General features: G+C 50.3%; 12 protein-coding genes across 12 annotated transcripts in view; 6 read left to right on the top strand and 6 right to left on the bottom strand.

Moving 5' to 3' along the window:
• Positions 1–113, bottom strand: part of CNBJ1120 (hypothetical protein) — a gene marked incomplete at both ends in the record, with an annotated part of 1,597 nt that extends 1,484 nt beyond the window's left edge. Inside the window, 2 exons of the mRNA XM_768024.1 lie at positions 1–15; positions 66–113. The exon at positions 1–15 is cut by the window's left edge and continues 68 nt beyond it. Coding sequence (XP_773117.1) covers positions 1–15; positions 66–113 — 63 coding nt within the window. The remainder of the gene's footprint in view (positions 16–65) is intronic.
• A 3,229-nt stretch (positions 114–3,342) lies between these two features.
• Positions 3,343–3,866, top strand: CNBJ1110 (hypothetical protein; the record flags this gene model as incomplete). Its single annotated transcript, XM_768023.1, has 2 exons — positions 3,343–3,599; positions 3,683–3,866. 2 exons carry the CDS (start codon positions 3,343–3,345, stop codon positions 3,864–3,866), a joined length of 441 nt encoding a protein of 146 aa, XP_773116.1.
• A 247-nt stretch (positions 3,867–4,113) lies between these two features.
• On the bottom strand, positions 4,114–6,103 carry CNBJ1100 (hypothetical protein; the record flags this gene model as incomplete). Its single annotated transcript, XM_768022.1, has 7 exons — positions 4,114–4,215; positions 4,282–4,421; positions 4,519–4,659; positions 4,732–5,416; positions 5,484–5,894; positions 5,972–6,009; positions 6,058–6,103. 7 exons carry the CDS (start codon positions 6,101–6,103, stop codon positions 4,114–4,116), a joined length of 1,563 nt encoding a protein of 520 aa, XP_773115.1.
• A 162-nt stretch (positions 6,104–6,265) lies between these two features.
• On the top strand, positions 6,266–7,398 carry CNBJ1090 (hypothetical protein; the record flags this gene model as incomplete). The annotated part of the gene is made up of 8 exons (XM_768021.1): positions 6,266–6,341; positions 6,387–6,498; positions 6,558–6,635; positions 6,697–6,728; positions 6,779–6,859; positions 6,913–7,052; positions 7,105–7,141; positions 7,193–7,398. The coding sequence occupies 8 exons, from the start codon at positions 6,266–6,268 to the stop codon at positions 7,396–7,398; spliced, it is 762 nt and encodes a 253-aa protein (XP_773114.1).
• On the bottom strand, positions 7,325–8,022 carry CNBJ1080 (hypothetical protein; the record flags this gene model as incomplete). The annotated part of the gene is made up of 4 exons (XM_768020.1): positions 7,325–7,417; positions 7,463–7,545; positions 7,589–7,650; positions 7,694–8,022. 4 exons carry the CDS (start codon positions 8,020–8,022, stop codon positions 7,325–7,327), a joined length of 567 nt encoding a protein of 188 aa, XP_773113.1.
• A 99-nt stretch (positions 8,023–8,121) lies between these two features.
• On the top strand, positions 8,122–14,051 carry CNBJ1070 (hypothetical protein; the record flags this gene model as incomplete). The annotated part of the gene is made up of 10 exons (XM_768019.1): positions 8,122–9,224; positions 9,290–9,440; positions 9,490–12,040; positions 12,097–12,156; positions 12,222–12,364; positions 12,443–12,610; positions 12,695–12,847; positions 12,912–13,038; positions 13,111–13,409; positions 13,476–14,051. 10 exons carry the CDS (start codon positions 8,122–8,124, stop codon positions 14,049–14,051), a joined length of 5,331 nt encoding a protein of 1,776 aa, XP_773112.1.
• A 1,213-nt stretch (positions 14,052–15,264) lies between these two features.
• On the top strand, positions 15,265–16,035 carry CNBJ1060 (hypothetical protein; the record flags this gene model as incomplete). Its single annotated transcript, XM_768018.1, has 5 exons — positions 15,265–15,363; positions 15,439–15,547; positions 15,611–15,700; positions 15,774–15,857; positions 15,938–16,035. The coding sequence occupies 5 exons, from the start codon at positions 15,265–15,267 to the stop codon at positions 16,033–16,035; spliced, it is 480 nt and encodes a 159-aa protein (XP_773111.1).
• A 549-nt stretch (positions 16,036–16,584) lies between these two features.
• CNBJ1050 (hypothetical protein) lies at positions 16,585–17,284 on the bottom strand (the record flags this gene model as incomplete). The annotated part of the gene is made up of 3 exons (XM_768017.1): positions 16,585–16,760; positions 16,872–16,977; positions 17,081–17,284. 3 exons carry the CDS (start codon positions 17,282–17,284, stop codon positions 16,585–16,587), a joined length of 486 nt encoding a protein of 161 aa, XP_773110.1.
• A 409-nt stretch (positions 17,285–17,693) lies between these two features.
• Positions 17,694–19,436, bottom strand: CNBJ1040 (hypothetical protein; the record flags this gene model as incomplete). Its single annotated transcript, XM_768016.1, has 7 exons — positions 17,694–18,081; positions 18,152–18,295; positions 18,366–18,546; positions 18,621–18,824; positions 18,881–18,977; positions 19,032–19,144; positions 19,202–19,436. 7 exons carry the CDS (start codon positions 19,434–19,436, stop codon positions 17,694–17,696), a joined length of 1,362 nt encoding a protein of 453 aa, XP_773109.1.
• A 292-nt stretch (positions 19,437–19,728) lies between these two features.
• Positions 19,729–21,754, top strand: CNBJ1030 (hypothetical protein; the record flags this gene model as incomplete). Its single annotated transcript, XM_768015.1, has 4 exons — positions 19,729–19,836; positions 19,903–19,952; positions 20,008–20,724; positions 20,797–21,754. 4 exons carry the CDS (start codon positions 19,729–19,731, stop codon positions 21,752–21,754), a joined length of 1,833 nt encoding a protein of 610 aa, XP_773108.1.
• Positions 21,755–21,932: 178 nt separating this feature from the next.
• On the top strand, positions 21,933–22,633 carry CNBJ1020 (hypothetical protein; the record flags this gene model as incomplete). The annotated part of the gene is made up of 4 exons (XM_768014.1): positions 21,933–22,064; positions 22,124–22,142; positions 22,201–22,346; positions 22,412–22,633. 4 exons carry the CDS (start codon positions 21,933–21,935, stop codon positions 22,631–22,633), a joined length of 519 nt encoding a protein of 172 aa, XP_773107.1.
• Positions 22,634–24,275: 1,642 nt separating this feature from the next.
• Positions 24,276–26,103, bottom strand: CNBJ1010 (hypothetical protein; the record flags this gene model as incomplete). The annotated part of the gene is made up of 4 exons (XM_768013.1): positions 24,276–24,341; positions 24,403–24,550; positions 24,606–25,087; positions 25,627–26,103. 4 exons carry the CDS (start codon positions 26,101–26,103, stop codon positions 24,276–24,278), a joined length of 1,173 nt encoding a protein of 390 aa, XP_773106.1.
• Between the last annotated feature and the right edge of the window lie 214 nt (positions 26,104–26,317).

The raw sequence follows: 26,317 nt of genomic DNA, 5'->3' as shown, positions 1-26,317 counted from the left end.
CGAAGGGTCGACAACCTTTACTTCGTCAGCCTAGTTGACATGACGGTGGCACAACAAGGACATACCTGAACGTTGTTATTGATTTCAAACGTCTTTCTAGCAGTGGACGCCATATTGAAACGGTTATAAAAGGGGAGAATCAGCTGCCTCTATATAACTACTAGCTACAGTACTAGTAACTTCAGGACGTATCATTAATCGGCTTCCAACTCTCGCCTTGCAAGCGCGGTGCGTCAATGAGACCTCCACTTGGGTCAACTTTACGTAAAAAGATCTTAAATGCAATAGGAATAGCTTGCTGAGCCGAGTACAGTACTGTACTTTGCCCATTACTTCACAACATAACAAGGTATATCAAAAGGTCAATCAAACATGGCTTTTTCATCATTTGCTGAAGGAGAATCTGAGCCTTGGGCAACTCCGATCGCCACATCGGTACCCGAGCCAACCGTGGAGTCTGCTCTCGAGAAAGAAAAGGTCATCAAGGACATCTTGTCCTTACGTGATGGATTGCGAGGGTTGATGGTGAGGCTCTCTGAAGTGGAGGAGGAAAATGACAAGCTGGCCAAGGAGAATGAAACTCTTAGCCTCTATGTGGAAAATCTGTACGTGAAGCTCTTCAGAATTAAACATTTGTGCTGATGAACTCATTCCTCCGATCATATAGGACTCGCAATTCTGTTGTTGCAGCTGGTAACAAATAATATGCTGTGAAGGCATATATCACTTCAAACGCTTTGACTTGCTCTACCATACTCCTGGATCGCTGCGATATGATTCCCGGAAGGAGTTAATATATGTGAACGGCGAGATCTTCCAGTGCAGCGGTTGTCGCAGTGAAGGAGCGCCAAAGATAGATAGGAGCGGTTGGTATCTAGAGTCCGCTGTAGCCATTCGCCATGAAGGTGGTCGTAGAGGTGCTTTGCTCATATGTCAACTTCCCTTGAAGCCATCGCTGCATGTTTCGATTGTTCTCTTCCCTCTCCGTGTACTAAGCCTTACACTATGTTAGTCATTCTCGCAAATGCCAAAGGCAAGTTGTGGCTCGATATGACAGGATACACGAACTCTAATTATCATGATGATAATCAGCAGTCCGTCATCCGGCCATTAAACACTATCGACAAGGCGACAACGACAGAGTAGTGTAGGACGGAGGTCAGACGGGTCCAGGAGGAAGGAGATATGCAGTCGGATAGGACCGCTGGAATTGCTTACATAAAGGGTTTAGGTGCCACAGGGAAGGGACCAGAAAGTTCCGGTACAATCTCCGAAAGTGCCACGCCGCTGCAAACAAAAGGGAAATCGTCAAACAAACAAAGGGCCATTTCCGAAAAAGGGAAAATGACCTCATGGATTTGCAATTTTGGCGGACCAATTTGCAATTTCCCTAAAAGGATGCTTGTTTGCCACCCGTGATCTCCGAGGGCCGCAAAGGTATATAAGCTCCACTTACTTTCATCGTTTCCCATCTTTTCCTTCATCCTCATCATTCGCCAAACTGCTTTCAACTTCAACATCATTCGACTTTCTCGACATCTTCGACGGTTTGCCATCGGAATCGAGCCGCACTGTTAAACATTGAACATGCTTTCAGCATAAAATTTATTGCGGCCCACAGAGAGACAAGAGATTCTTGGAAACCAGCCTCTTGTAAGCTTTCATGACCTACGGTCGATGTTGTCTGCAGAGTGTTGACACCAGTCTCGCTTCTCTCAAAAATCAGGTGAGGGGATCTTCAGCTCCGAGCAGGATCTTGTCGCTGTCATTTGCCTCCATCATCAAACAGCAGGCCCATCTCACCGTTAACATTTTGAGTCGTCGTCCCGCTCATCCCGATCTTTGCCCACTGTTCCTTGCGCCGTCGTGAACTCTGATTTTCCATGATCTCCGATCTATATTTTCTGAGGAATCGGCGCGCATTGTTTGGCACGACCTGTTGACAGTGAACATGGCTTCTTGAGCTTTTGGTGTATGACTCTGGGACATTCGAACATTCGAACATTGGTGCAAACGATCTGAATTGCCTTCCCCCGCCCCGTGTGCCCGTCGTCGCAACCTCCATCGCAATCGTCACCTGTGGTGTCGAGGAGTGTTAGCATTCGTCGAACGCAGCGAGGTCATTCAAGTGGCGTTGGGATTCAGGTCACTAACGTTTGTGCAATAACCTCAAAAGTGGTACTCACTGTTATGTCGCATGACTAAACGGTTACCTTGTATGGCCTTGCCGCGAACCCTAACTCCAGTTAGTGATCCACCTCTCATCACCCAGCCTCAAACAACAGGATGGAATGAGTCTCTTTTTGAGTTTCGGTGGGAATCGTTGGTCCAAAAGGGTTCGTAAACTTGCTCAGTCATTTGCGTTGTTATAAGGCGTTGACACTGCGTTTCTTTTCTTTAAACATTTGATTATTATAAACTTACAACAGTCTGCCGGCCTTGACGAGGACAGCTAGCTGTTGAGCAAAAATTGCCCAGTCGTTCCGTTCTACTCCCAGTATTGGGAGTGGGTGGAACGGCTGGGCTTTTTTGCGTTTGGTGCGTTTTAACTTGGTTTTGTCTAGGCATTAACAAATACGTGTTGGCCATGCATCTCTCTCACCGCCGTCTCTGTCTGTATAAATGACACTCGAACATATTATCCACAGTCTGCGAAGTAGGCGGAGGAAAAGAGTCCTTTATTATGCGGCGGATGTTTGGTTCCTGTTTTGCGACGGAGCGGCATCATCATCAGTCAACGATCTACTCACCCACTCACTTTCACAGTGTCTTCCTCGTTCGAAACCCCATCCACCGTGGGTTCTGTAAGAGCTCCCTTGTTTTGTTTATTAATGGATGGTTCCTACCAATAATAAAAAGCTTTGCTCTACCACTGATTGCAGTGCCGCTTCATTCTTCGCTTCTCATCCCCAGGCTGCCATTATCGGCATCACACGCAAAGCGATACGTCAATACCTCGCTGGATTGATCGGAACCAATCCAAGGCTTTCGCAACCTTTCTTATCACTAAAAAAAACTTTGCCATAGCTGGAGCCATACCAAATCTTCAAATACCAATATTCTCCTTTAGTCATCAACGACATGTCGTTGTCGTCTTACCCTTCCCGCCATACCGTTTCGAGAGCTGTCAGGCACCCTCTATCTCCTACATCCCCTTCACGTACCCATCACCAGCTTCACACCGATACCGCAAGGGCACAGCCCACATCTACCTACGGTTCTTCTGCACAATGCAGAGCAAGTACCAAAGATCCTCTCGAGACCGATCCAATGCTCCCCTCCCTTCCTGCAGCGCACATCTGTTCTGCCATTCTTGTCCCTTGCACCAATCCCATTGGCACTATGACCCAACGTGACCAAGGAGTAGGGGTAAACCAGGCGGACCAGCCGACGACCGAATCGCCCGCCCCACCTGCGCCTCCACCCAAAACCCCTTCCTCTCCTCTCCCGTTCTCCAAGAGACTCTTCCATGCCCTCGTACATAAGCCGACGTTAAGTAGGACGTGGGAGAAGAAAACATTTGTGGATGAACAGAAGAGTGCGCCTGCTATTATCGGAGGAGGCGGCGGAAGTCTTGAACGGGGTGATGATTTGGATGGGTGAGCTTTCGGATAGCTTTGTTTCCTCGGCAGTGTGGATGGGTGTGTGTGTGTGTGTTTGCAGCTAACTTGCTTTCGTTCAGTTTGGCTTCTGCCCTCTCTGCAAGGTCCAGACCAGTGTCGCTCTACGCTTCTCCAGCAGAGATTGCAGCGTTCAAGCCTTTGCCGCTTATGATGGACGAGAGAGATGTCCAAGGACATACACAAATGACGCAAGTTGGAATGTCCGGTATAGCTCCCAAGGATATGGGCAGCGTGAGGGCATAATCATGAATTTTTAGTCTTGGCCATCTGTTTGTTCGTTTATTATCTCTGGTTCTGAAACATTATTATATTTTTTAGCGTTTTTGCAACTGGCTTTCGGTTTGATTCTTACAGTTCACGCTATGCATTATGTTTTTATACAGAGGGGAAACGATGACGGGGGGGCATTGGGCAAATACATGTATGCACGTTATCGTAAAAAGTTACGCATTGATGTATGAAAAAAAGGGTCGTTGAAGAGACATTTTATTCAGACGTCAAGTTGTGGTGACTTTGAGACGTTGGCGCTATCGAGGGGAATATGTTCGTGGATAAAGTCTGCGAGCTCTTCGGCGACTTTTACGTTTGACATCTAGAGTGTGGAGAATTCTGGCTTTTAGCTACCATAACCCCTCGAGGACGGGAGGGGGGAGCTTACTCGGAGACAGATGATGGCCATTTCCTTCTCGCCAACGTTGGGAAGCGTCATTAATACCGTCTTTCCTTCTACAGTAGGGTTCAAACCCTTGTAAAGCTTGGAATTAAGAAGCAGCCTGAGCACACCGTCGGCTCGCATTACTGAGAGATCCCACAAGTCGATCAGTCCAAGATTTTTGTTTTTATGCATTTCGCAGGATGAAGGAGAATGGGGGGAATGGGAAATTTGAAAACGTACCGAGACGAGCTCCTGATCCATCACTCCTTCGTACATTGAGCTTCAAAAGCCCCACCCCGCGTTCTTTCCATCCCTTTTCGTTGACAAACAGCTTTGACCGTGCTTGAAAGACTGTATCCTCGTCTTCCTCTCCTGTCGTTACTATAATGTACGGCTCTTGATCAGCTCATCATGTGTTAATCCAGCGACGAAAAAAAACAAAAAAAAACGTACCGTCCTGCTCCTGCATAGCCACCTTTCCCTCCTTCTCAACCTCTACATCCCCCTTGGACTCTTTCAAGATATCCCCAAAACTAGCTCCCTTTTTCCCTTGCTCGACGTTTTCCACCCCAGCTGCCGCACCCGCTCCCGCTCCCGTCGCTGGTTTGGTACCCGTACCAAACGCGGCAGAGTTATTCGAGTAAGTGCCGAATGCGGACCCCTTGATAGGTGCGGAGGCGGACGCGAATGGGGAAGGGGAGGGTTTGGAGGACGTAAACGGGGAAGAGGAGGAGGAGAAGGATGAGAATGTTGTTTGGGGTTTTTTGGTCATTGGTGCTGGGGCCGGGGCTAGGGCTGGTGCTGGTGCTGGGGCGGGGGTGGATGCAGAGGCGGAAGATCCGGCTTCATCTTCGGCAGGAGTGGGAAGACCGGGTGTAGATTTCCCCGATGTAAAAGGTGAGCTTTTAGCAAAATCTCCAAAAGTAGATTGTTTCTTCTTCTTCTCCTCCTCCCGAGGTACAGCGGGAGCGATAGCGGGGGTATTATCACCGTGAGCCGGGGCTGGGGCGGCGCCTTGCAAGGCAGGAGCAGGGGAGGCGGTTTTGAGGGAGGCGAAGGGAGAGGCGGAGGATGCGAATGCGGAAAAGCTGGTTTGAGGCTTTCTGGGAGGCTGGGCGGGTTGTTCTCCGCCATCCGGCTGGGAAAGCGGGATACTCGTGTGAGCAACGGGACGGAGCAAGGGGATTTTTAATTTTTAAACTTACAGAAGGTGTATCTTTCTGTCGCTTGGCCGCGACGTCCTTTTCCACAACGGTGAATGAAGTGTCATTCCTGTCCAAAGCCTTTCGTTTCAAGCTACTCTCCGCTTCCTCCTTTTCAATCTTTTCCCAACTGTCGTCCGCCCCGTCGTCATTGCCATTGTTACTGCCGTCGCCATCACCTTTGGTCTTTGATTGTGCCTCTTCATAGCTCATTTTCTCCACCTGTTTCCTCACCTCTCCCACATTTTGTTCGGCCGTATCAGCGGCGGCATCTGCTTCCTCCTCGCCGTCCCCTTCCCCCTCTTGCTCTGTGAGTTCTTCAGCGGCGTCCGCGGGTCCCCTGGCGGAGGACGTAGAGGCGACACGGTTCTTCTTTGTAGCAAGCGCTGCAGACGACTCTGCCTGCGCTGGTTCCTGTTTGGCGTATGCATTTTAGCGATGGACTAGGGGCTCCAACCGTATTTTTTTTTAGAAAACATGTCTAGACTTACGAGGGAGCCTTCCCTCACACGCTTGAGAGATGCGGAATCTACACCGTGTGTCAGTACCTTGCTGTGACCGGTGCGAGCGGACGTACCCTGCTTGGTGGTGTGCTGGCCAGCGGCGCTTGCTTTGGGCGGCATGTCGAGCTGTGAGCGGATGGAGAGTAAAGTACAGGTGTGAAGCTGAATAAAAGAACAACAGAGACAAAGTGCGGGGGGAGGCCGGAAGCAACACGCGGGGGGGTGGCCGCATAACCTGTTTCCATCTCCGCCTGTATACGTTGCAACACGACAAGTCCCATAATGGCTTTCCTCCCACGTCTCCTCATATCGTCCACCTCGCTCGCCACAGTCGTCGGCCTCTATCTCCTCTTCACAGGTGCGTCGGCGTCTCTGCAGTTGAAATAGCGCTGACACGCACCAGGGCAAGGCGAGGCGTTCAATGTCGGCAACTTTCTCGCAGAGTCGTCGCCGTATGCGTGGGCGCTTGTCGGCGTGGGGCTGTGTATCGGTCTGAGCGTATCTGGCGCCGCATGGTGGGTTGCTCTGCAGCGAGTGTAGGGGAGACGATAGAGCTGATGACGGTGCCGGCCAGGGGTATCTTTGTGACGGGTGCGTCCATCTTGGGCGGCGGTGTGCGAGCACCAAGGATCAGGACCAAGAACTTGATTTCGTGAGTTTCGGCTGTCCAGATCTCGGGAGGACAGTCTCGGGAGGAGCTGACACGGCGACAGCATCATCTTCTGCGAGGTTGTCGCCATCTATGGCAAGTTTATTCTGTCGACGAGTGTAAACATGGAAACTGACGTCCGGTAGGTGTGATCATGGCGATTGTATTCTCATCCAAAATCAATGGAGACGTTCCGAATATCTATACAGCCAACAACTATTACACCGGTACGGCCCTAGCTTTTCCGTCTGTGCTCCACCGCCGGCTGACAAGGAAACAGGCTTTGCGCTCTTCTGGGGCGGTCTCGCTGTGGGAGTGTGCAACCTTCTCTGTGGCGTGTCGGTGGGTATCACCGGGTCGACTGCTGCGGTAGCGGACGCGGCGGATCCTCAGCTGTTTGTCAAGATTCTTATTGTCGAGGTCAGTCCTGTGTCCGACGGGTGCGGTGCGGTGCTGATGGATTGGGTGGCAGATCTTTGGGTCTGTTCTTGGTTTGTTCGGGCTTATTGGTAGGTCTGCCGTCTTGACGATGGATCGGTTTACTGACGCGCTCGCCGTAGTTGGCCTCCTCATCGTCAGTCGTCCCCCCACTCTGTCTCGCCACCCACTGACCCAGCGTGCAGTCCGGCAAGGCCGAAGAGTTTGCGTAAATCTAGACAACGTTATTACAATGCATTATTATTTCGATATGTCTACAAGTGCCGCTTGGCGATGCTCTTCACCCTGGCTTCGAACGCCGGGCTTTTTATCGGCGTGTTGGTGGTAAAGAATGGGTTTAGCAGTATCTACAGTGCAGTGTCTCAGCCCCGTTTATGCACATGTCCACCCACCTTGACGTATGCCTCCCAGAGGTCGATGAAGAACAGCCGGATCCCGTCGTCGTTCTTGACGTCGTGCAGGAGAATGAACTTGACTGTGCGCCCGTCAGCCAGGGCCCTGTGGCGGCTGCGACTCACCTCCCGTGGGTATGAATGCGGACACGGTCCACTCGTTGTGCCGGTCGACGCCCTTCAGATACCTGCACGCTGTCAGCTGCGGCCGCGGGCGGCGGGCGGACGTACAGCGCGCCTGTGCCCTCGATGACCTCCTCCACGCTGTCGAGGCTCATGTGGGCGACCATCTGGCAGAGGGCCCTGTCCCGCTGCTGCGCGGTCCTGGACTCGATGAGCGGGCCGGCGGGGGCGGGGGGGGCGTCGTGGGGGTCGGCGGCGGCGGCGAAGGCGGCCCAGGAGGGAAAGGCGGGGGGGGCCGCGGCGGGGGGCGGGGGCGGCTTGGCGGAGGCAAAGGCGAGCTCGAAGAGGGGGGAGTCGCGGGGGGAGACGACGGCGAGGTAAAACGACATGGCGGCACGGAGGAGACAACGCGCGCAACAAATCTCTGCAAAATCCATCTCCTCTTTCCACCGCACATCGCATACAATCCACCACCCCGCAGAGGCCCATTCTGCCAGTGAGTACGCAGCCCACAGCGCCCAGCTCACGCCGCAGACATGGCCTCCATCTTTGGCAAGAAACACAGGACCTCTGCATCGTCCGCCCCGCACGCCGGCCCCGGCCTCGCAGCCTCCGTCCCGTACAGCCAGCTCGCCTCGGGCCCGCCGCCCGTCGCTGGGCCCTCGGGCAGCAGGAGCGACGCGTCCAGGCTGGTCAGCGCGCCGTCCACGAATCCGACGCTGACAGACGACGGCACGCCGGGACGGGTGTCAAGGACGCCGACGTCCAACACGCCGACCACACCGCGCCGGCGGACAGAGGGCAGCGAGCGGGAACGGCACGGCGAAGGGTCGCGACGGTCGAACGCGAGCTATGCGACGGATACAGGCCGGAGCCCGTCGCACGAGTACCAGGAGATGCTCTGGCGGGCGACGTCAGAGTCCGGTCACCATACGCCCATTTACGAAGCCATGACCAGCAGCAAGAGCTCCGCGTTCACGTCGCCCCACCCTGCGCGGACACCGGGCACACCGTCACACGAGTTTGGAATGCGGCCGCATCCATACGTCGCCGGGTACGGCAAGAATCCAGAGACGTCGTCGATACGGAGCATGTCCTCGGTGAACAGCACGTATGATCCCAACAACCCCATGAGCGACACGGGCCGGTACCCCAAATTCGAGACACAGACCGTCCCCGGCGCGAACGGGAAAAGCACGCCGACCCAGTCGACAACCTCTCTCCCGCTTCCTTCCCCCTTGCCGAACAGGAGCGGCGAGTACGCGCGGCCACCGGACCACGAAATCGAGTTTTGGTACCAACAGATCCTCCAAAAGACCGATCTCGACCCTTCACGCTCATACATGTCGTCGCCCAACCCTTCATTATCCAGAGCATCCGTATCGTCACTCGGCTCCAACTCTGCAGCGAGGTCAGCTGCGAATCTACCCATGGACTCGAAATGGACGATTGTGCAGCAGTACTGGAAGTCGAGAGAGCAGCAGCAAAAGCATCACGAGGCGCCAAAGGCCTTGGGGAGAAAGACGGCCAGAGGCGGGAAGGGATCGGTCGAGTATTTCCTGAGCCACGCCTTGTCGAGAACGTTGACGCCGGCGATATTGTTCTCGTTGGAGATCAGTCTGCGGACAGAGACATTAGAGTGAGTACGGCGGGGGGTGTGTTGCGATTTCATGAAAAAGGAAGTGTAGTACTGATACAGGCTAGCTGGATACAAAACTTTATGGATCATCAGGGTCAAGCAGCTCTGGTCAATTGTCTCACGCCCTTGACATATACCGAAGGAAGTTGTCCTCCGCCTACAGACATCGACGAAGGTCTGATGCACTGTCTCAGTCGATCTATCGGGAAACACAGAGTGAGTCTATCAATGCCATATAAGAAAATGTAGCTGAACATGTATATAGATTGGATGTGCGGATGCCCTCGCCAAACCTCTGATGATTGAAAAAATCATCCCCTTCTTGACATGCCCCAACATAAACTGCCGCTTATGGGCCGCTCAAATCCTCACCGTCCTCTGCCAAGTGACAGACCCCGCCACGGGCGATAAACCAGGCTTACAGATCGTCTACTCGGCCTTTGCACACATGCAGAAAAAAGTGAATGAAAACGTGACTGATCTGAAAGCCAAAGTCGGCAGGTTCAATCTCTGGTTATCCCAGCTGGCAGAAGTACTCGCCCGCCAGGGCTTGATGGGCAGCAACGTCCGCGCACACGCGCAGGTCAAGGGGCTGGATGTGATCGAGTACTGTCGGACGATGGTCCTCCTCATCGTCTCCCTCCCCACGTCCAACGACCGCAAAACCCGATCCTCGATCCGAAACCAACTCGACCTCGCCGTGCTGCCGATCATCATCCAAAACCTCAGACAGCTGCACGATCCCGAGATCAACATGCAGCTCGACATTTACGAGGAAAACGAGCGGAACGATCGGGCAAACATGGTTGATCAAGAGCGCGGGACGTTGCTCAAGAGTTTAAAGACACCCGAACAGATTATCCCGCTGCTGCTCGAGAGAACAAAGGGGTCGCAGTCCAGTCGGTACCTCATCGATATACTACGGCATTTCCTGCTCATCGATTCAGACGGGGATGAGCAGGCACGTTATTTCCAGCTTCTCGACGAGCTGATCTCGACCATCGTCATGGGCTCATCGCCCGATTTACACTATGAATTCCGTGATGCGTTTGGCAAGTCCATCGCACACCTCTTCGGCAAGCTGGTGGAGCATCATCGGGTGGATGAAGCCATGGCGGAAGTCAAAGAGCTTCGCGTGGTGAACCAGAGACTGTTGATCGAAAAACAAGAGCTAGACGAAGAAATCTCAGCTGGGAATGATGGGCTTGTCGGAAAGCTAAAGGCCCAGGTGGCGGACCTTGAGCAGAGGTTGAACAGGTCACGCGTGGCGATGGAAGCGGCGGTGGATGAAAAAAAAGGGATGCGTCGCGATAACGAGCAGCGCATGCGCGAGTTGCGACTCTACCTCCAGATGCTGTACAGTATCATCCTCGCCGCAGGGATCGATATCGCCGACGCGCTGGAAAGCTTGGGATTCCGCAATGCCGAAGAGATGGAGAGTTTGTTGAGTGAATTAGGGGGGATGGAGCATGATGAAAAGATGTGGGGGGCTGAAAAGAGAAAGGCGAGGCAGTTTGCGTTGGATAAGCTCCAGAATAAAAAGGTGTTGGACGGGAAAGGGTCAGTGGATGTAGAGTCGGATGGTGGTGTTGACGACGATGGTGGGGAAGAAGACGAAGCAGCTCAAGTGATGGAAGCTGAAAAGATTGCTCTCGGCGGAAACGCAAGAGGTCAGAGAAAGTCGGTGAGAAAGAAACCTCCCAAGGTGGTGAGGCCGAGAGAACTCCGAGCCCTTTCCCAGTCGCAATTCGAAGATGCAGAAGGCGAGCAAGAACAGCTCAATGTAGACAACAGGGTCAAAGAAGGGTACGATTCAGTCTCACCCATCAGGGCACACTTCCATCAGTCAAAGAGAAGAGGAGCAACGCCACACCAGCAGCGTTTGGGAGATGGACTCGCGCCGCCTGTGGGAGAGAAATCGGTGTTTAGGAGTATCAAAAAGCCGCCACCGTTTGCACCGAGGTTTGTGCCAGAATTATCGTCCAGACCGATCAACCGAAGCACCTCGGCGCCTGCTCAGCTCGTTGACCTTGACTTGCCCCAGCTTGGTCAAGATGAGGAGGAAGAAGAAGGTACAGATAGGATGGCTAAAAAGAGGGAGAGTCTTGGAGCCGAGTTGCTCGCACGAGGTAAGGGTGGTAGACAAGGGATGGGTGCAGATGAGGGTGAATCAGAGTTGTCAACGGTCATGGAAGGGGAGGAAGGAAAATTATCTAGTCAAAGAGAGAGTGTCACAGAAGCGCCCAAAGGCGAAACAACACCTCTTCCACATCCACCACCACCACCGCCACCACCACCACCGCCGCCGCCGCCGCCCCCTCCCCCACCGCCAGGCGCCATCGGCCTTACCGCACCTCCACCACCCCCACCCCCACCCCCGCCCCCACCACCGCTCACCACACTTCACCATCCATCTGGACCATCCGGCGCACACGACCTGTCCGGCGTCCTCGCAGGCATCAAGGGCGGCGTCTCCCTCAAAAAGACTTTAGGCCCTTCCATCCCTCCCCCTCCGCCTCCCCCCGCCCTCCCCCCGCCTTCCATCCATACCCCCGCCCGGGCCCCACTCGGATCAGTGTCTTCCCTGTTGTATGGCGCGAATGATTCTAGGAAGGATGTGGGTATGATTGCGTCCAAGAAGATGAAGCAGCTTCAATGGGAAAAAGTCAGTAAAGCCCAGTTGGGCAAGACTGTCTGGAGCAAGAATGAGGAGGCGAGGTTGGAGGAAGAGGTGGCGGAAAAGTTGAAGATGTTTAATGTCTGGGACAAGATTGAGGATCAGTTCAAGGCTAAAGAGGTCATGTATGATGCGATCAGTGAGTTTTATTATTTATATATACCTTATGTAGGAGGGAACTAATGAGTGATACAGAAAAGAGAAAAGAGCAGGAAATCATCAGTGTTCTCGCTCCAGATCATCGAAAGCGTATCGGCAAGTCCAAATCTCGCATCATCCGTTCTGCAAACCATGGGCTAATTTTTTAATCTCCACAACAGAAATTCTCATGTCTGGACCGTTCACAAAAGGCTTCAAAGAAGACCCCGAAGGATTGGCTAACGCTATTGGCGATTTCAATGCCGATCTTTGTGTGGAAGCATTTTTGAATGAATTGCAAAGCGTCCTTCCTAGCGATGACGACGTGAGTTCTGTTTATTAATAACTGAACCCCACTTGTTTAAAAACCTCAAAAGCTGACACACCCTAATCCTTTTCGTAGCGTGGTAAACTCCTGACACACTCTGCAGACGATCCCAAGGAATTCTCCAAACTCCACATTGCCGACAGGCTGATGGTCCGTCTCATCCAACTACCTCATTTGAACGAACGTGTCAAGGGGATGTTGTATAGGGTTAGGTTCCCGCAGAATATCGAGTTGCTTGAAAAGGTGTGTTATTGAGCAGCCCAAAAGAGTCTTGTGGTGAAAAGGATGATTGGCTGACCATTGTAACTGTTCTCATTCCAATGATAGAGTCTCACGCTCTTGATTGAAGCTTGTGATGCACTGATGAACGCCAAGCAGTTCCAGGCGCTGTTATCGATCATTCTTACGATGGGTAACTATATCAACGGCACGAACTATGCCGGTGGGGCTTTTGGTTTCAAGATTACAAGTATCAACCGGGTGGGTTATCAATCTCCTTGTTTCAAAGTCCCCAGAGTCCTTATGGCTGACTTTTGATGGATAGCTGGTCGATACCAAATCTGGTGGCGGTCAAAACTTGTTGCACTTTTTGGAAAGTACCGTGTCTACTCATTTCAAGTCGGTTGAGCCGTTCTTGGCTGAACTTGAGATTCCGTCTGCTGCCGCCCGTGGTAAGTTTATTCAAAGATACCCATCGCAAACACGTACGTGGAAACACTAATACATTTGGATATGAAAAATAGTCAACTATTCCGACCTCCAATCAACATCTAAACAAATGCTGGACGACATTTACCGTATCTCGGAATCGCTCACTACCCAATTTGACACGGATAAATCTTCTTACACTCGGCAGATGAACGCTTTCGTCTCTTCCGCTGCTGAACGCGTGAGGAATGTGAGGGATGGGATTATAGCGGCGGACATGAAGTTGAAAGAGGTACAGACGTTTTATGGGGAAGGGGACGGGGCTGGGGTTGGGAGGGGGATGCAAAGTCAGGATTTCTTTGGGATCTTTAGGACTTTTACGTCTTCCTACAAGGTAGGCAAAGGGTTTCTATCTATATTTTGCATAGGGCTAACAGACGGTTTGTTTTGTTTTGGACAGTTTTGCCAAGCTCAAAATCGGGCCAGGGCAGAGGAACAGGCGGCACTGGAAGACCGGGCGCGACGTCGCGCGGAACGCAAAGCGATGGGAATCACTCCCCAGCCTACAGGCATGTCGAGCGTCTCGTCGCAGGGCGATTTCGAAGATGTCATTACCAAGTTGCGTACGCAGGGTACACCGCGTATCCCACGAGAACGACCGAAAAGGGCGGCTGCACCGCCTGCGAGTCCGTTGTCTGAATCGATTGATTTTTCGGCGTTGCTCAGTGGGATGGGGATGGACATGGACGCGGGGGATGGGGAAGGAGTAGCGGGTGAAGGAGGGGGAGCGGGAGGGGAAGGAGATTATGAGGCGTTGATGGCGCAGAGGCTGTTGTCGACTACGTTCAAGTCGAGTTTTGAGAGCCTGTGGGGTGGTACAGAGGTGGCAGAGGAGAAGGAAGAAAGTAAAGGGAATGTGAAGGAGGAGGAACAAGGGGAAAAGGAAAGTGAAAACGCGGAAAAAGGTGAAGAGGACGAGGATGAAGTCCGGTGTAGTGCCACGGGTAGTTTGGTAGAGGAGTTGGATATTACATAGTGTATAGAAGGAACGAGGAGGAAAGTTGTAATGAGTTTTAGGATTACGTTGTAATATAGTACGTTTCAAATATGGATTTTCTAGGTTTTCTCCGCTAATCTAGTTGTATATCTCGGTACCTAATACCTTGTGTCTGATACCAGGGGTCATTGCTACCCTGTTGCACCTGTTGTTGTAGCTCTCGAAGACTTACGATCTACATAGAACAAGAAACGCGGACTAATCTACCTTTTGACGCTACACCGGCAACCAAGATCCGACCCACCATCGACACCGAAAAAGAGCCCATATCGTGAATCATTCCCAAATTCAAGCAGTATCGACCCCCGGGTTTTCATCCCCTCCGACGCCCGGGACGGTCGGAACGGCCGGAACGCCCAGACCGATGGACGCGCAGTTGACCGCAAGCATTAGGGGTCTGATATGGCCGGAAAGTCCATCACTGTTGCTGGTGATGGTGGCGGTGAGAGGGCCGGGGGATACCTGAAGAGGATGAAGGGGAGGAGGTACTAGAAGAAGGGGATGTGACGATGGATGCGGCGACTGTGGGAGGGCGCGTCAGGGTGACGGGAAAGAAGGGTCTCAAGGCAAGAAGTGCATTGTTGTGTCATAACAGATATTGTTTGTGCAGTCAGTATAGTGTATAGTGGCGGGGCCACAGCCTGCAGTTTGGATAGCTTGGAATAGCAGCAGCGGAGTGGATGGATGGACTGGTGCTATTTTATCACCTTACAGATCTCGGTGCGGTGTCGTCCGGTGCGATATATGTCGGGGCGGGACGGGCCCCGGATGTGCTAACTCGATCACTTGCGCCCTTCCATCCTGTCCTAAGACATTCCAAGAACATCCCGCTGCACGTCTGGCCCCGCCTGCCTTTCATCGCCTGCCTTTGCCTTGCCTTCCATCCCTCCTTCCATCCCCAGCTTCACTTTTCGCCACCCGCCGCTTACTCACTACCCACCACAGTCGACGTCATCTCCCGTGGACGCAACCACAACAGTTCGTCGCACAAACACGAAACGCTTTTATTTTGCTTCCATTGCTACCACATCTTCACCAGCGCAGCTCTCTCTTACGTACGCCCTCTTCATCCTATCTGCTGGACGCTCGCTCCTCCTTTTCTCTTCCATCAATAAGACCTCTTCCCATCCCCTCTTTTTTGCCACCGACCATTGGCCGTTCTTAGCCACCCATCCGGAACTCGACAAGAAACATGAGCGCCGCAGACCCACATCTATCATCGACCCACCCTCTAGCTGCCTCCGACCCGCCGAAACTAGAAATATCTCACGACTCTATCACGTTTCCCAAGGTGCGTCCCGGCTGGGCCTTTTCTCGAAATCTACGTAATTACAGCAGACTGACTATTTTGCATCGTACTGAACAGGTCCATGTCAAAGCGCTAATCATCTCCGGCCAAAGTCATGTATTCTCTTTCGGTCCCGAGACGACCGTGGGGCGTGTCAAGGAGCTGATATGGAGTTCGTGGCCTAAAGGTGCTTTTGCTTGTTTTTAACATCTCAAAAATGGGAGCTGACGAGTACGGGTACCGGGAACAGAATGGACAGACCCCGCTCAACCTCCTTCGCCTAATTATCTGAGATTGCTTTATAGCGGTCGGATATTACAGGATGATTCTACTTTGAGCTGTGAGCTGCTATTCTCATTCATATGGTGTGGTAGGAAAAGTTGACAAGAGCTGACTAAATGTGAATGATATAGCCAACAACCTGCCTCTGACAACCTCCTCTGATATTCCCACCGTCATCCACATTTCGGTCAGATCTTTCTCTATCAAAGACGATGGTAAGTCAAAAAATTACCCATGTTTCATTATCATCATTAAAACTCGATTTGCTGATTTCCTACTCCTGTTTTTTCTGTAGAAGCAAAGAAACCTTCGGCGATTGCACGTTCTCTCAGTCGTCGGTCCCATCCGGCCACAGAGGAAGAAGTAAGCGGTTGTCGGTGTGTCATCATGTGAACCATCCCATTCAAACGTCCCTCAGTCAATTTCAATCTATTTTCTCCCCGGAGGTTATCTTTAGAGAGAAGAGAAAGGAGGCAAGATGGAGATGTCTTGGAAGCATTCTTTAGGGCGGTAGGGCGTGGATGGCGTGGGGTATGATGTGTACAACCTGTACATAATAGGATATTTCTTCCATTTTTTCTCTTGTTTTCTTATATACTTTGCCATCTACCATTATCCTTGCCAGTGCCAATATCAGTAGCAGTATCAGTATTCATCATCAGGGGTTGAACGTTGCCATATCATTGTTTTAGTTGTCTGTAGCTCTTTTTTTGCTTTATAGTCTTGTCTATTCATATGCCAGAAATCAGCATATCCTAGTTCTCATCCTATGTTCTGGTCTAGGAATTTTAATCTGTTGGAGCAAGAAAATTGTACAACATTGTGTGCATTATAAACAATCTAATTGGTCATAGACAACCTTTCAGCCCTCATTCACCGATATTTGTCCATTACGAGGAAAAGGCAAGGGAAGAGAAGAAGACTTGCAAAAGGCGCCACATCTCATCTCATCTCCCCACCACCTTCCTTCTCCCATTCTTCCGGCGTCTTCAACCTCAAACTCAGAGCATGCAAACCGCGCTCATCAAATTCAGGTTTGAGCAAAGCGTTGACCATCCGATGTCGGGCGATGGCGGTTTTGCCTTTGAATGATTCGGATACGAGATGGATCGCGAAATCTAATTCCCATGGTTTTGATTTTTGGGTTTGTGAAAAATGCAAAGATTGAACGTAAGATTGAGTTTGTGAATTGTTTTACCTGAAGAAAAAAAGAGAGAAGGGGAACATACGAGTTTCACCGCTCCCGCCTCCTTGCGCACGCATAGCAGCATGGTGGGAATGTTTATGCGAGTCGTTATACACCCTCAACAAGACAGGATTGAACGCTTCGATAATCTACTTGTGCGCGAAAATTGTTGAATACCAAAAATAAAAATAAAAATAAAAATAAAAACCCTTTTGTCAGCTTCTTCCCCATGTAAAACGAATGGGGACGCACTTTTTGCTGGATGGTAGTCTCAACAGGGCCGGGGACACGGGTAGGCGATCTACCCCTTGAAGTAGAAGTGGAGGCAGCAGCGGACATGGTCCTTGTAATCACACTCTTGTTGTTGTTCACTGGCGAAGGCAAAATCGCGGTTCGAGATAGGTGTACTGGTCTGAGGGCGATACGTACGAGGAGAGCAGGGAGAGGAGTACGCATTGGAGGGGCTTGGCGGGGGAGAGTTGGAAGGGGGTTTGGGGGATTGGGAGAAGTGAAGAGGGAGATAAGGGAGGAGAGACGACGACAATCTGTTGACAAGGGCGATTATTAAGGCAAAATGGGAGGATAGCTATTTCGCTATTCGTCGCGATCTGTTTTTTTTTTTTCTTCAGTATTTCGGACAAGTTTCAAGCTTTCCTTATTTACTGATCTGTCTTTTCTTTTCAGATACAACTTTCTTTTCAGATACAACTTTCTGTTATCCAATACGGTGCACCTATTCTCTCAGGATGTACTGCCAATCATTCACACATCGCTCTATTAATTTCTATTCTAAATACCACTATGATCTAAACGAAAATGTCGCGCATCATTAGATTAAATATAAATTTATACGTATTCCCGGCCTCTACATCACCGCAAACACCTCTCTGTTCAAACAAAATCTCGAACCAGCCGCAAATACGGTCCCGGCAAGCACCACCACCCCACTAAACACCCCGGCCATCTCATACCCCTTCGCTCCCCCTCCATAATTCGAGATCAACGCTCCACTAATCGGCGGTCCAAAGAGGGCAAAGACGGATGCGATTCCCCATGCGAGACCGAGCCGGAGTCCAACCTCGTGATGATGTGAGATTTGTCCGATACACGCTGGTATGAGGGAGATGAATAGACCGGCAAAGAAGCCATAGACGACGGAGAAGCCGATGATGGCGGGAGCAGTGGAGAGGGGGATCCAGAAAGCGAGGAGGAGGATGCCGGAGACGAGGGAGGAAAAGATGGCGAGATTCATCCTGAAGAATGTGTGAGTTTTTTAGTTTTTGTGAGGGGAGGGATTTACATGAGAAAGCGGAAACGGCGTACCTCCCGATATAATCACCCGCGCCAGCGAGCAAACGACCAATCGTCGATCCGGCATTGATGAATGACAAACAATAAAAAGTGATAGCACTGGAGGTGCCTACTCGAGCGGCATTGGTGGTGACATAGAAGAACGGCGTGAACAAACTACCAAGAAAGAAAAAATATTGTCAGCAAATCGTGCTCGCAACCAAGGTGCGAAGCTTCAAGTACCTACCCGAAGAAGACGAATGCTACAGAAAAGGCAAAGAGAACAAAAGGAATGTCTTTGAGGTGTTGCAAATAGGCATTCCATGGAACTGGATTCCTTCGTGGAAGGCGGGTACGGATAAGGAGGTTGGATAGAGTAAGGAGGAAGAGGCTGATGAACCCAACTGTACGGAGCGTCCAGCCAAATCCTACGAAGAAGGTACACTTTATAAGTAATCTGTTACCTCTCATTGAAGCTATGAAAAGAAATGGAACAACCTACCAATATCATTGAACATCCTGTTCAAAGCAATCGGCCATAGGGTACCCCCGAGCCCTGAACCACTGACTGCGATACCCATAGCAAGCGCTCGTCGTTTGGCGAACCATTGGGCAGGTACAGCGATACCAGAATGAAATACCAAGCTCGAGCCAATGCCGAAAAAGATTCCTTGACAAAGGATGAATTGGTAGTAATCGTAACACACTACCAAGATGATAATCAGCACTGGTACAGGTTCAAGTCCGATGGAAGTAAACTACGTGAAGTTAACATGAGACTGGTGGTGAGAATGAGAGATCCGGGTAACAGAAGGATATGGGCTCCATGAGCATCAAAGATCCTTCCGGTGAACAAACCCTATTCACATTGTCAGGCATGGTATACCTGGGTTTGGAGGAAGGGTTGGCTTACGCCAAAGAACAGCAAGAATTGTTGCAGACCACCGATCCAACTGATCTTCGAAGACGATAAGTTTGAAAGCTGATTCTCCTCATAATACGATTGGAATACACCGAAACTGTTGGCTAAGTTGATCCCTAATCAGCTTTTCGCCTTTCCAAAATATGGACAACAGGACTCACCTAAGCCGAATTGAACAAACATCGCGAGGAATGAGCCGGCCACAGTTGCCCAGGCATGGAATCCTCCGTCCGGAGGGGGTGGAGGTCCTTGCGGGAAAGAGGTGGGAGGCGCCGCCGTTAATTCCTGGTCGCCCACCGCCGGGTTATCTCCTGGTGCTTGTTTCTCGATGAGATCAATCATCTTGGGCCCCGCTTCAGTCGGCTGCTCAATGAAATAGGCTTGAGCATCACTCATGATGGCTGGTTGGACTCTTTTCCTTGGGCTTGATGCTGCTCAGAGGGCAAGGTTGTACGGTTTTATAATCATTTTTTCGCAGCTTGACTCTTTACTTATCGCCGGTCCTCAGTTTATCTCGGCGCCGGTGAAAAGGTCACGTGATCGGTTACCATGAGTGAGGTTCGCTTGTCCTCGTCTTCGTTCCTTGGTTTATCAGATATCAATCCTCAGATCATAATCGATCTTGTAATTTATTTATTGATCCAGAATAGAAAGAGAAAAAGCGAAAACAATTAACACCATTTAACCCATGTACGGCCCACGCAAGAGATCCATTTCCACCGCCTTACCAACACCGACAGACTCGGTCGGCGATGATCTTTGTATACCACCTAAAAGACGAATTCGGCCGATCATCGTATGTTTACGGTGCAAGCAGCAAAAACTCAAATGCGATTTGGAAAAACCCTGTGGGGCATGCAAGCGGGCACTCCTAGGGAACGAGTGCGTGTATAATCCTTTCCCCAGCGAGACGTGAGTGGCGGCGCACCTGCAGCAAATGGCCATGCTAAATATGTACCAGAACAAGGGAGCAAACTAAGCGGCGGGACGTTGAGCACAGACGAGATGGCTCTTCCGGCAATGAAAGTACGAATGTGTTGGAGAACAGAGTGAAGCAACTGGAGAAGCAAGTCTCCGACCTATTGGCGCAACCTTCCCATTCGCAATCACCTAGCATACAATCCCACTCTAGCCCTAATGCCACCGCTGACGACTGCTGGCGTTCCCTTCTCTCTTCTCTCCCACCGCTTCCAGGATGCGAAGAATTTCTTGAGCATTTTGCTCAATTTGACATCATGTTTGGTACGACACATATGCCGTCCTTCAGACGGCGGGCGCTGGATGTGCTGAGCCGACTACCTGGTCATGTCGATATTAGAGAAGGCTCGTTATTGTGCGGTGTATTCGCTGCCCTGGCTATCGGGGCGAGATACACCAAAAAGATCCCCGGAAAGATAGAGATCCCTCCGGAAACCCAACATGTGGATTTTGATGATCTTTATAATCGGGTAATGCTTTTCATCGAGAGTAAATCTGGCATAGACCATATCTGTTTGGATTATGTCCATGCGCTTCATCTGCAAGTCATACGGTATCTGTATGATAAAGGCACTTCAGTAGCACAGTCGTGGATCTGGATGGGGAAAGTGCTCCATGCGGCATTGTATCTTCAACTGGAGAGGGAACCGACAGAATTAGATCCCAAGATTGATCCCTTCGAAGCGGAAATGAGGAGACGGGAATGGTGGCAGATAGTCATTTCAGATGGGCAAGTCGTTAGATAAACTCCCAAAACTAGTGCTAACTGTTCGCTCAGCTTACTAGCAAACAATCTGGGTGTCAAATCCATGGTATCTTCCATTGAAACCACCGTTCGACTGCCGGAAACTATGCCCGATGATTCCCTTGACGGATCCTCGAGAAGCTTCTCTGCCGATGTCATGCCCGAACGGTCGTTCATCAGTGCCAAAATTCGCTTCATTCCTACCCTCTCAAAGATCAATGAGCTCAGAAGAAAATACGATAACGAGCCTCCTGTTGTAAAACTTGACGAATGTCTTCAAGAATTAGACAGCTACACAGACTCACTCGAACCGCATCTTCGAGTAGACCGCGTTCCTGGGATCAACGAACCCCCCTGGGTCTATCCTCGGGCTTGTGTCATATCGATGGGCACAGATTACCTCGCGCTGCAACTATTACGCCCCGTCATGCGCTCTGAATGTCCGGGTATTCGTACATATGCTTCTGTCAACGCCCTCCTTCGTGCCCGTAACCTCATCATCACCTCGAAATCATATATCAATCACCTCCTTTTCAGATGGTCTGATGGTCATGCTCTCAACCTCTGGACATTTGGAGTCAAAGTCTTCAACTCGGGGGTCGTCATGGCTTTTAGTCTTTTATCATCCCATGATGCAGAGCATGAGTATACTATCCCCAGGGATGAGAGGCTGGGGCATCTGGACACAGCAATTGGGGCATTAGGGATGATGACCAGTGAAGAAGTAGAGGGAGGTCTGAATTTTAGGGCTTTGCAAGGGTTGAGGGCGTTGCGCGCAAGAGCTGTCGCTGATGATCAACACCAGGATCAGGTAGATGACGAAGCAGTTACCGATCCGTATACAGAGAGAGACGTGACGATGCCTGATCGTCCTGGCAGGGTCGTAGACCAGGGGACGGAAAAATATGATGTAGACAATCAGGACTGGATATTCCCTCCTGATCTGAATTGGAGTGACTGGGAATCATTTGAATCCATGCTCTGGCAATAGATACTTATTTACTTAGAACTTAGAAGGCATCGTACATTACGTAATACTGTGGTGTATTCACTGTTTTGGGTGGCAACAGCGACAGTCGACCACGCAGGACAAACGCGAACGAACAACTAAATATTGGATTCTTTCTGCATCTCACATTCAAGAATTAAAAAGGTCTAAGGTAGCGACCATGCCCCCCATTCTCTCGGAAGAAGAATCGGCTCTCGATCCCTATGTTGTCCTTGGAATTGGAGCCGGGGCAACAACCAAAGAGGCTGAACGGGCGTTTCGTAAGAAGTCGCTCAAGTATCATCCGGACAAGGTACGTTTTTGCCCATTTATGATTCACAACTGCCATGTGCTGATGAATCTATTGTATAGAATCCTGCACCTGAAGCTGGTATGTCATCTATGCATCAATTAAACGAGTATGAAGAAATTAACGTCATTTGGAATAGCTGTAATATTCCATCAGCTATCATTGTCTCTCGGTATCTTTCAAGATCAGGCCAAACGCAATTATGTGGATAACCAGCTTGAAATTGATAGGAAAAAAAAGCAGCGATATGCAGAGATGGATAAGAAGCGTAAAGCGATGGTCGATGTACGTTCCTTCTTTTTTTTCGTTTCTTTTCATCAGGATGGTCGCTGATAAGTATGACTACATAGGCGCTTGTAGCGAGGGAAGAAGAAGCCAAAAAGCAAAAAGTTGAGCAGGTCAAGAGATGGCAGCAGCAGGTACAGGCAGACGAAGAGGCTATCAAGGATGCCGGACGGCGGATGTTGGAGGAAGCGCAAAAGCGTGCAGCTGCAATAGCCGCCGCTGCTACTGCTGCTCGAGCGGCAAGAGCGCCAGAAGCGGCTGCACGAAAACCTACTGGCGGAGTCTGAATTTCCCACCTCCTTCATCTCCAAAGTAATACTTATAAACCTTAATAAAAACGCGCCTATAAGCAAGGCTATTAACCATTTCCATTGGAAGATTGCATAGCAATCTGGCCGATTGCCTTTTATACAGAGGCCCTTCTCCTCATAGGCAGGATAGGGTGAATTTGATTCCGTCGAAAGAGATATGCGGAGAAGAGGAACGAACGAAGACGAGAACGAACGAGCACATTGTCCTCTGTCCAAGTCTGATTTCTATTTTGGGGCTAGAAACGGAGAAGAAGCTGGATAAGATCGAACTGCTGGAGGACATTAGCGTTCGGAAGACTCGCTATCAGGCCCTCAAATGGACAATTCTGAGATCCGTGAGTGCAACATCCCCTGAACAATGGTAAATACTGAAATACTTATCCATATTTAGATTGCGAAGATCTGTAAGCTCACAGGGGCTCAAGTCTTTATAATGTATCAGTAAGTAGGCCGCCTTATATCCTTCTCTAAGAAGTAGGCGAGGAACGACTGACTTGTACACGCAACCCAGCTGTTCACCGAGACCGCAATGAGCGGCCGACTTTTCCCTTCCATGAGATGTATATCTGTCCCGGATTTTGCTCCAAGGGCGGTGTTCCCGAGGAATATTTGCTTGAAGCCGCCCGACAGCATATCCAAGAGCCGGAGGTTGTAGACCCGGATCTCATCCACAGCGAAGGTCACAGCGATGTAAACGTCAGTTACTTACCGGTTGCTGGCCCTTCTGTTGCTGTGAAAAGGATTTTGATGGGAGTGGTAAAATGGGGCCAGGAGTCTGATCCCTCAGGCCCCAAAGCTTTGCTTGAAAAGGGCAAGGAAGCTGAGAGATTAATGCGAGAGCGAGACCGGCGCTTGAAGCAAAAGGCTGGAAAGCATTTACGAGGCAATGAACCGAAGGGTCGACAGTCACTCCGGAGTTGATGGGGAGATCCTCGAGTTGAAGTCGAAGGTCATGGAAAGTAGTTGAAAGTGTCAGCTGGACTGAGGGAAAGTAATTGAAAGAGAGACCGTTTGGGTCATTGTATGCATATCTGCCAAAAATGTCTGATCGGAGGCTTGTCGATGTGCATTCGGCTTTCCTTTAGGTAAAACTAGGGCTTACTTCTTTCTCATGGAATCCAGATGGGCTTGTCTTGCTTTGACCGAAGCATAACGCGACAGTTGTATATTTGAATCATCGCGTACAGCGTGATGGAAAAGTGCGCTTCGTCAATGTACATGAGTGATTTTTTTTAATTTTTTTTAGTACGGAGTGCCCACCCTCTGCAGCACTACTATTTGTCACAATTCAGGTATGGCTAGCGGTTACGGGTAGAGTTTCTACGTTGCATGAAGAAGAAAGGAGGAATAAAGCGTATATAGATTGTCTATGGAAAAAACATTCTACTGCGCCTCGGAACCCTAACCTCGCTTAATCATCCTTATTCTCCGCGGTTGGATCACTCTTTCAACACTATTAACGTGAGCTAATGTAGGGTCTGCTTTGGCTGCGACAGCGAATGAACTGGAGACGGCACATGATGTATGTCCACTGGCGTGGAACTCATCGACAAGGAAGCTGATATGGCAATCAGCATATCGTCCCCCATAGTTTGAGATTACCACAAACCGTGTGTCGCTAAAGAAGGTCGGATCGCGGATAGTGCAACGGTCCCAGATGGCAGGCATAATCGTAGATGACAATCTTAATCATGGCAAAATCAGTTGTAGTGTTCCCCCGGTCAGGTGGACATTCCCTTGCTTACCTTCGGAGCTGTTTTTCGAAAACAACGTAACATCGAGAAGAAGTCGTTACGTCCTTCAGCCGTGAGCATGATGTGATAACCGAGACAGATGCCATGAGGACACCACATCCCTGCTATACCACCAGTCCGACCGACGTCAGCAAGCCATCTGTAAGGGTGATATTAGTTTCTCAACTTTTTAAAATAATCGGCAGATAACATACGTATCAAAATATTTTGAACAGACATCACCATCGGTCTTCTTCCGAACATCATGTGTTGAGTCTCCAAATAGCACCTTTCTCCTGGCGTCATCCCGCATGTCGGGATGAGAATAGACTGGCCGATCGATCCTTTTAGGAAGGCCGAGGCATACGCCAGCAGAGTTGTACTCTCCTACAAGAGATCCATCATGCCTGGAAAAGGGACTTCTCTCATCTATTTCCATCACCTTGAGTCGCCATGCTGGAGGAAGATCCTGTGTCACAGAAGCGTTTTCGACTAAAGTTTCCCATGTCTTGCGACCCTTCTGCACAGCAGCGTCGAGCAGCACAAGATATGGTTTAAGTAGGCACGAAAACCTCAACTCTTTCTTAATGTTAACCGGGATTGAAGCGACCATGTCGACTGCTGCAGTGGCTTCGCCTCCTTGGGCAAAGGTAACCATATCGTCCAGGATAAACGGGGGGGAAAGTTGAAAAAGATCCTGCGCCCGGTATCATGGACTGCACCAATGGACGCGCCGGTAGCTTGAGCGGAAAAAAAAAGAAGCAAGACGTTCGCTGCGTTCGCTGGCGGTCTAATATCGCTGGCCAAAAGGTATGCAAGTGAAGGGGTTGATGCTTGGGGGGCTATTTGGAAAAGCTTCGGTAATTGTCGAATAAAGAGACATTGATGCACTTCGTAAAGTTGCTCTTTCCAGCTTACAGTTACAAGGGCATAAGTTGGTTGATGCCGGAGATGACAGTAATTCGTTTGCTACAACAGACGCTTAGTGGAGGATCTTTTATTGAATCGCTGACATTGAATTACCTACATCAACAACACCTTGAATCACTCATAGGCCTTCAAACGCATAGATCATTAATACCCATCCTTCCTCAATACCCCTGAGATATATCTCCATATGGTTGTTGTTTTTTGTGGGACTTATATCTTCATCTAGCTCATCGTTCTCAGAGTCCCTTCTCCTAGAATGGATTACAGACTCCAGCGGTTCGTTACTGGCACAGTGATCATTCACACTCTGCCTCCAAGTAATTGACTGTGTGCAAATGAAGAGGATGGATTATGCTCGCCGCTTGAAAAGTTCTGTTCTGGTCCCGCAAAGCGCCCATCCTTCCGAATATCTCGTAACAAAGAAGGAGAGTCGTGTTCGCATCCATCAGTTTCTCCTGGCATATAATCCTCCAATCTTTCAACGTAGTCGTCTGGAACGAAAGGAAAGCCGTCATTATCCTCCTGTACCGGCCCTACTTCAAATTGAGCGACATCGTACAATCTTCCCGTAAGGTGGAGAAAGTGTGGCAATCGCAGATGATGAATCGACCGTTTGTAATACGAGAACCTAATGAGAAGTAGAGGAAGGTGGTGCGAACGACGAAAGGTTGGAGTTGGACGAAGGGGAACTTGCCGAAGCATGCGCATGTGATCCAGTCTGTGGCGTTTTCGTTGATCTCTCCTCCGCGTGAGTACCATGCTGCTTCTCAACATGAGGATCATAACGTCCCGGCCTTTGTCGAGTGGAAGGTTTCAAGAATGGCATCTTCTCGGATGTTTCTTTAGGCAAACATTTTGCCACCAGAGCAGAAGTATTTCCAGATGGAGCTGCTGAAGACCTCTGCCGCTTTTGCTTTTGAGGTCGTTTAGCCTCCGGCTTATTTGTGAGGAATGACAAAGAGGCTTTAGAGATGGTAGACTTTATGGGGATTTTGCT

The sequence above is a fragment of the Cryptococcus neoformans genome, chromosome 10 (genome assembly GCF_000149385.1).
Source record: "Cryptococcus neoformans var. neoformans B-3501A chromosome 10, whole genome shotgun sequence".
NCBI classification, from domain to species: domain Eukaryota; kingdom Fungi; phylum Basidiomycota; class Tremellomycetes; order Tremellales; family Cryptococcaceae; genus Cryptococcus; species Cryptococcus deneoformans.
Note: the sequence above shows the minus strand (reverse complement) of the source record. Positions and strands in the feature narration are given on the sequence as shown.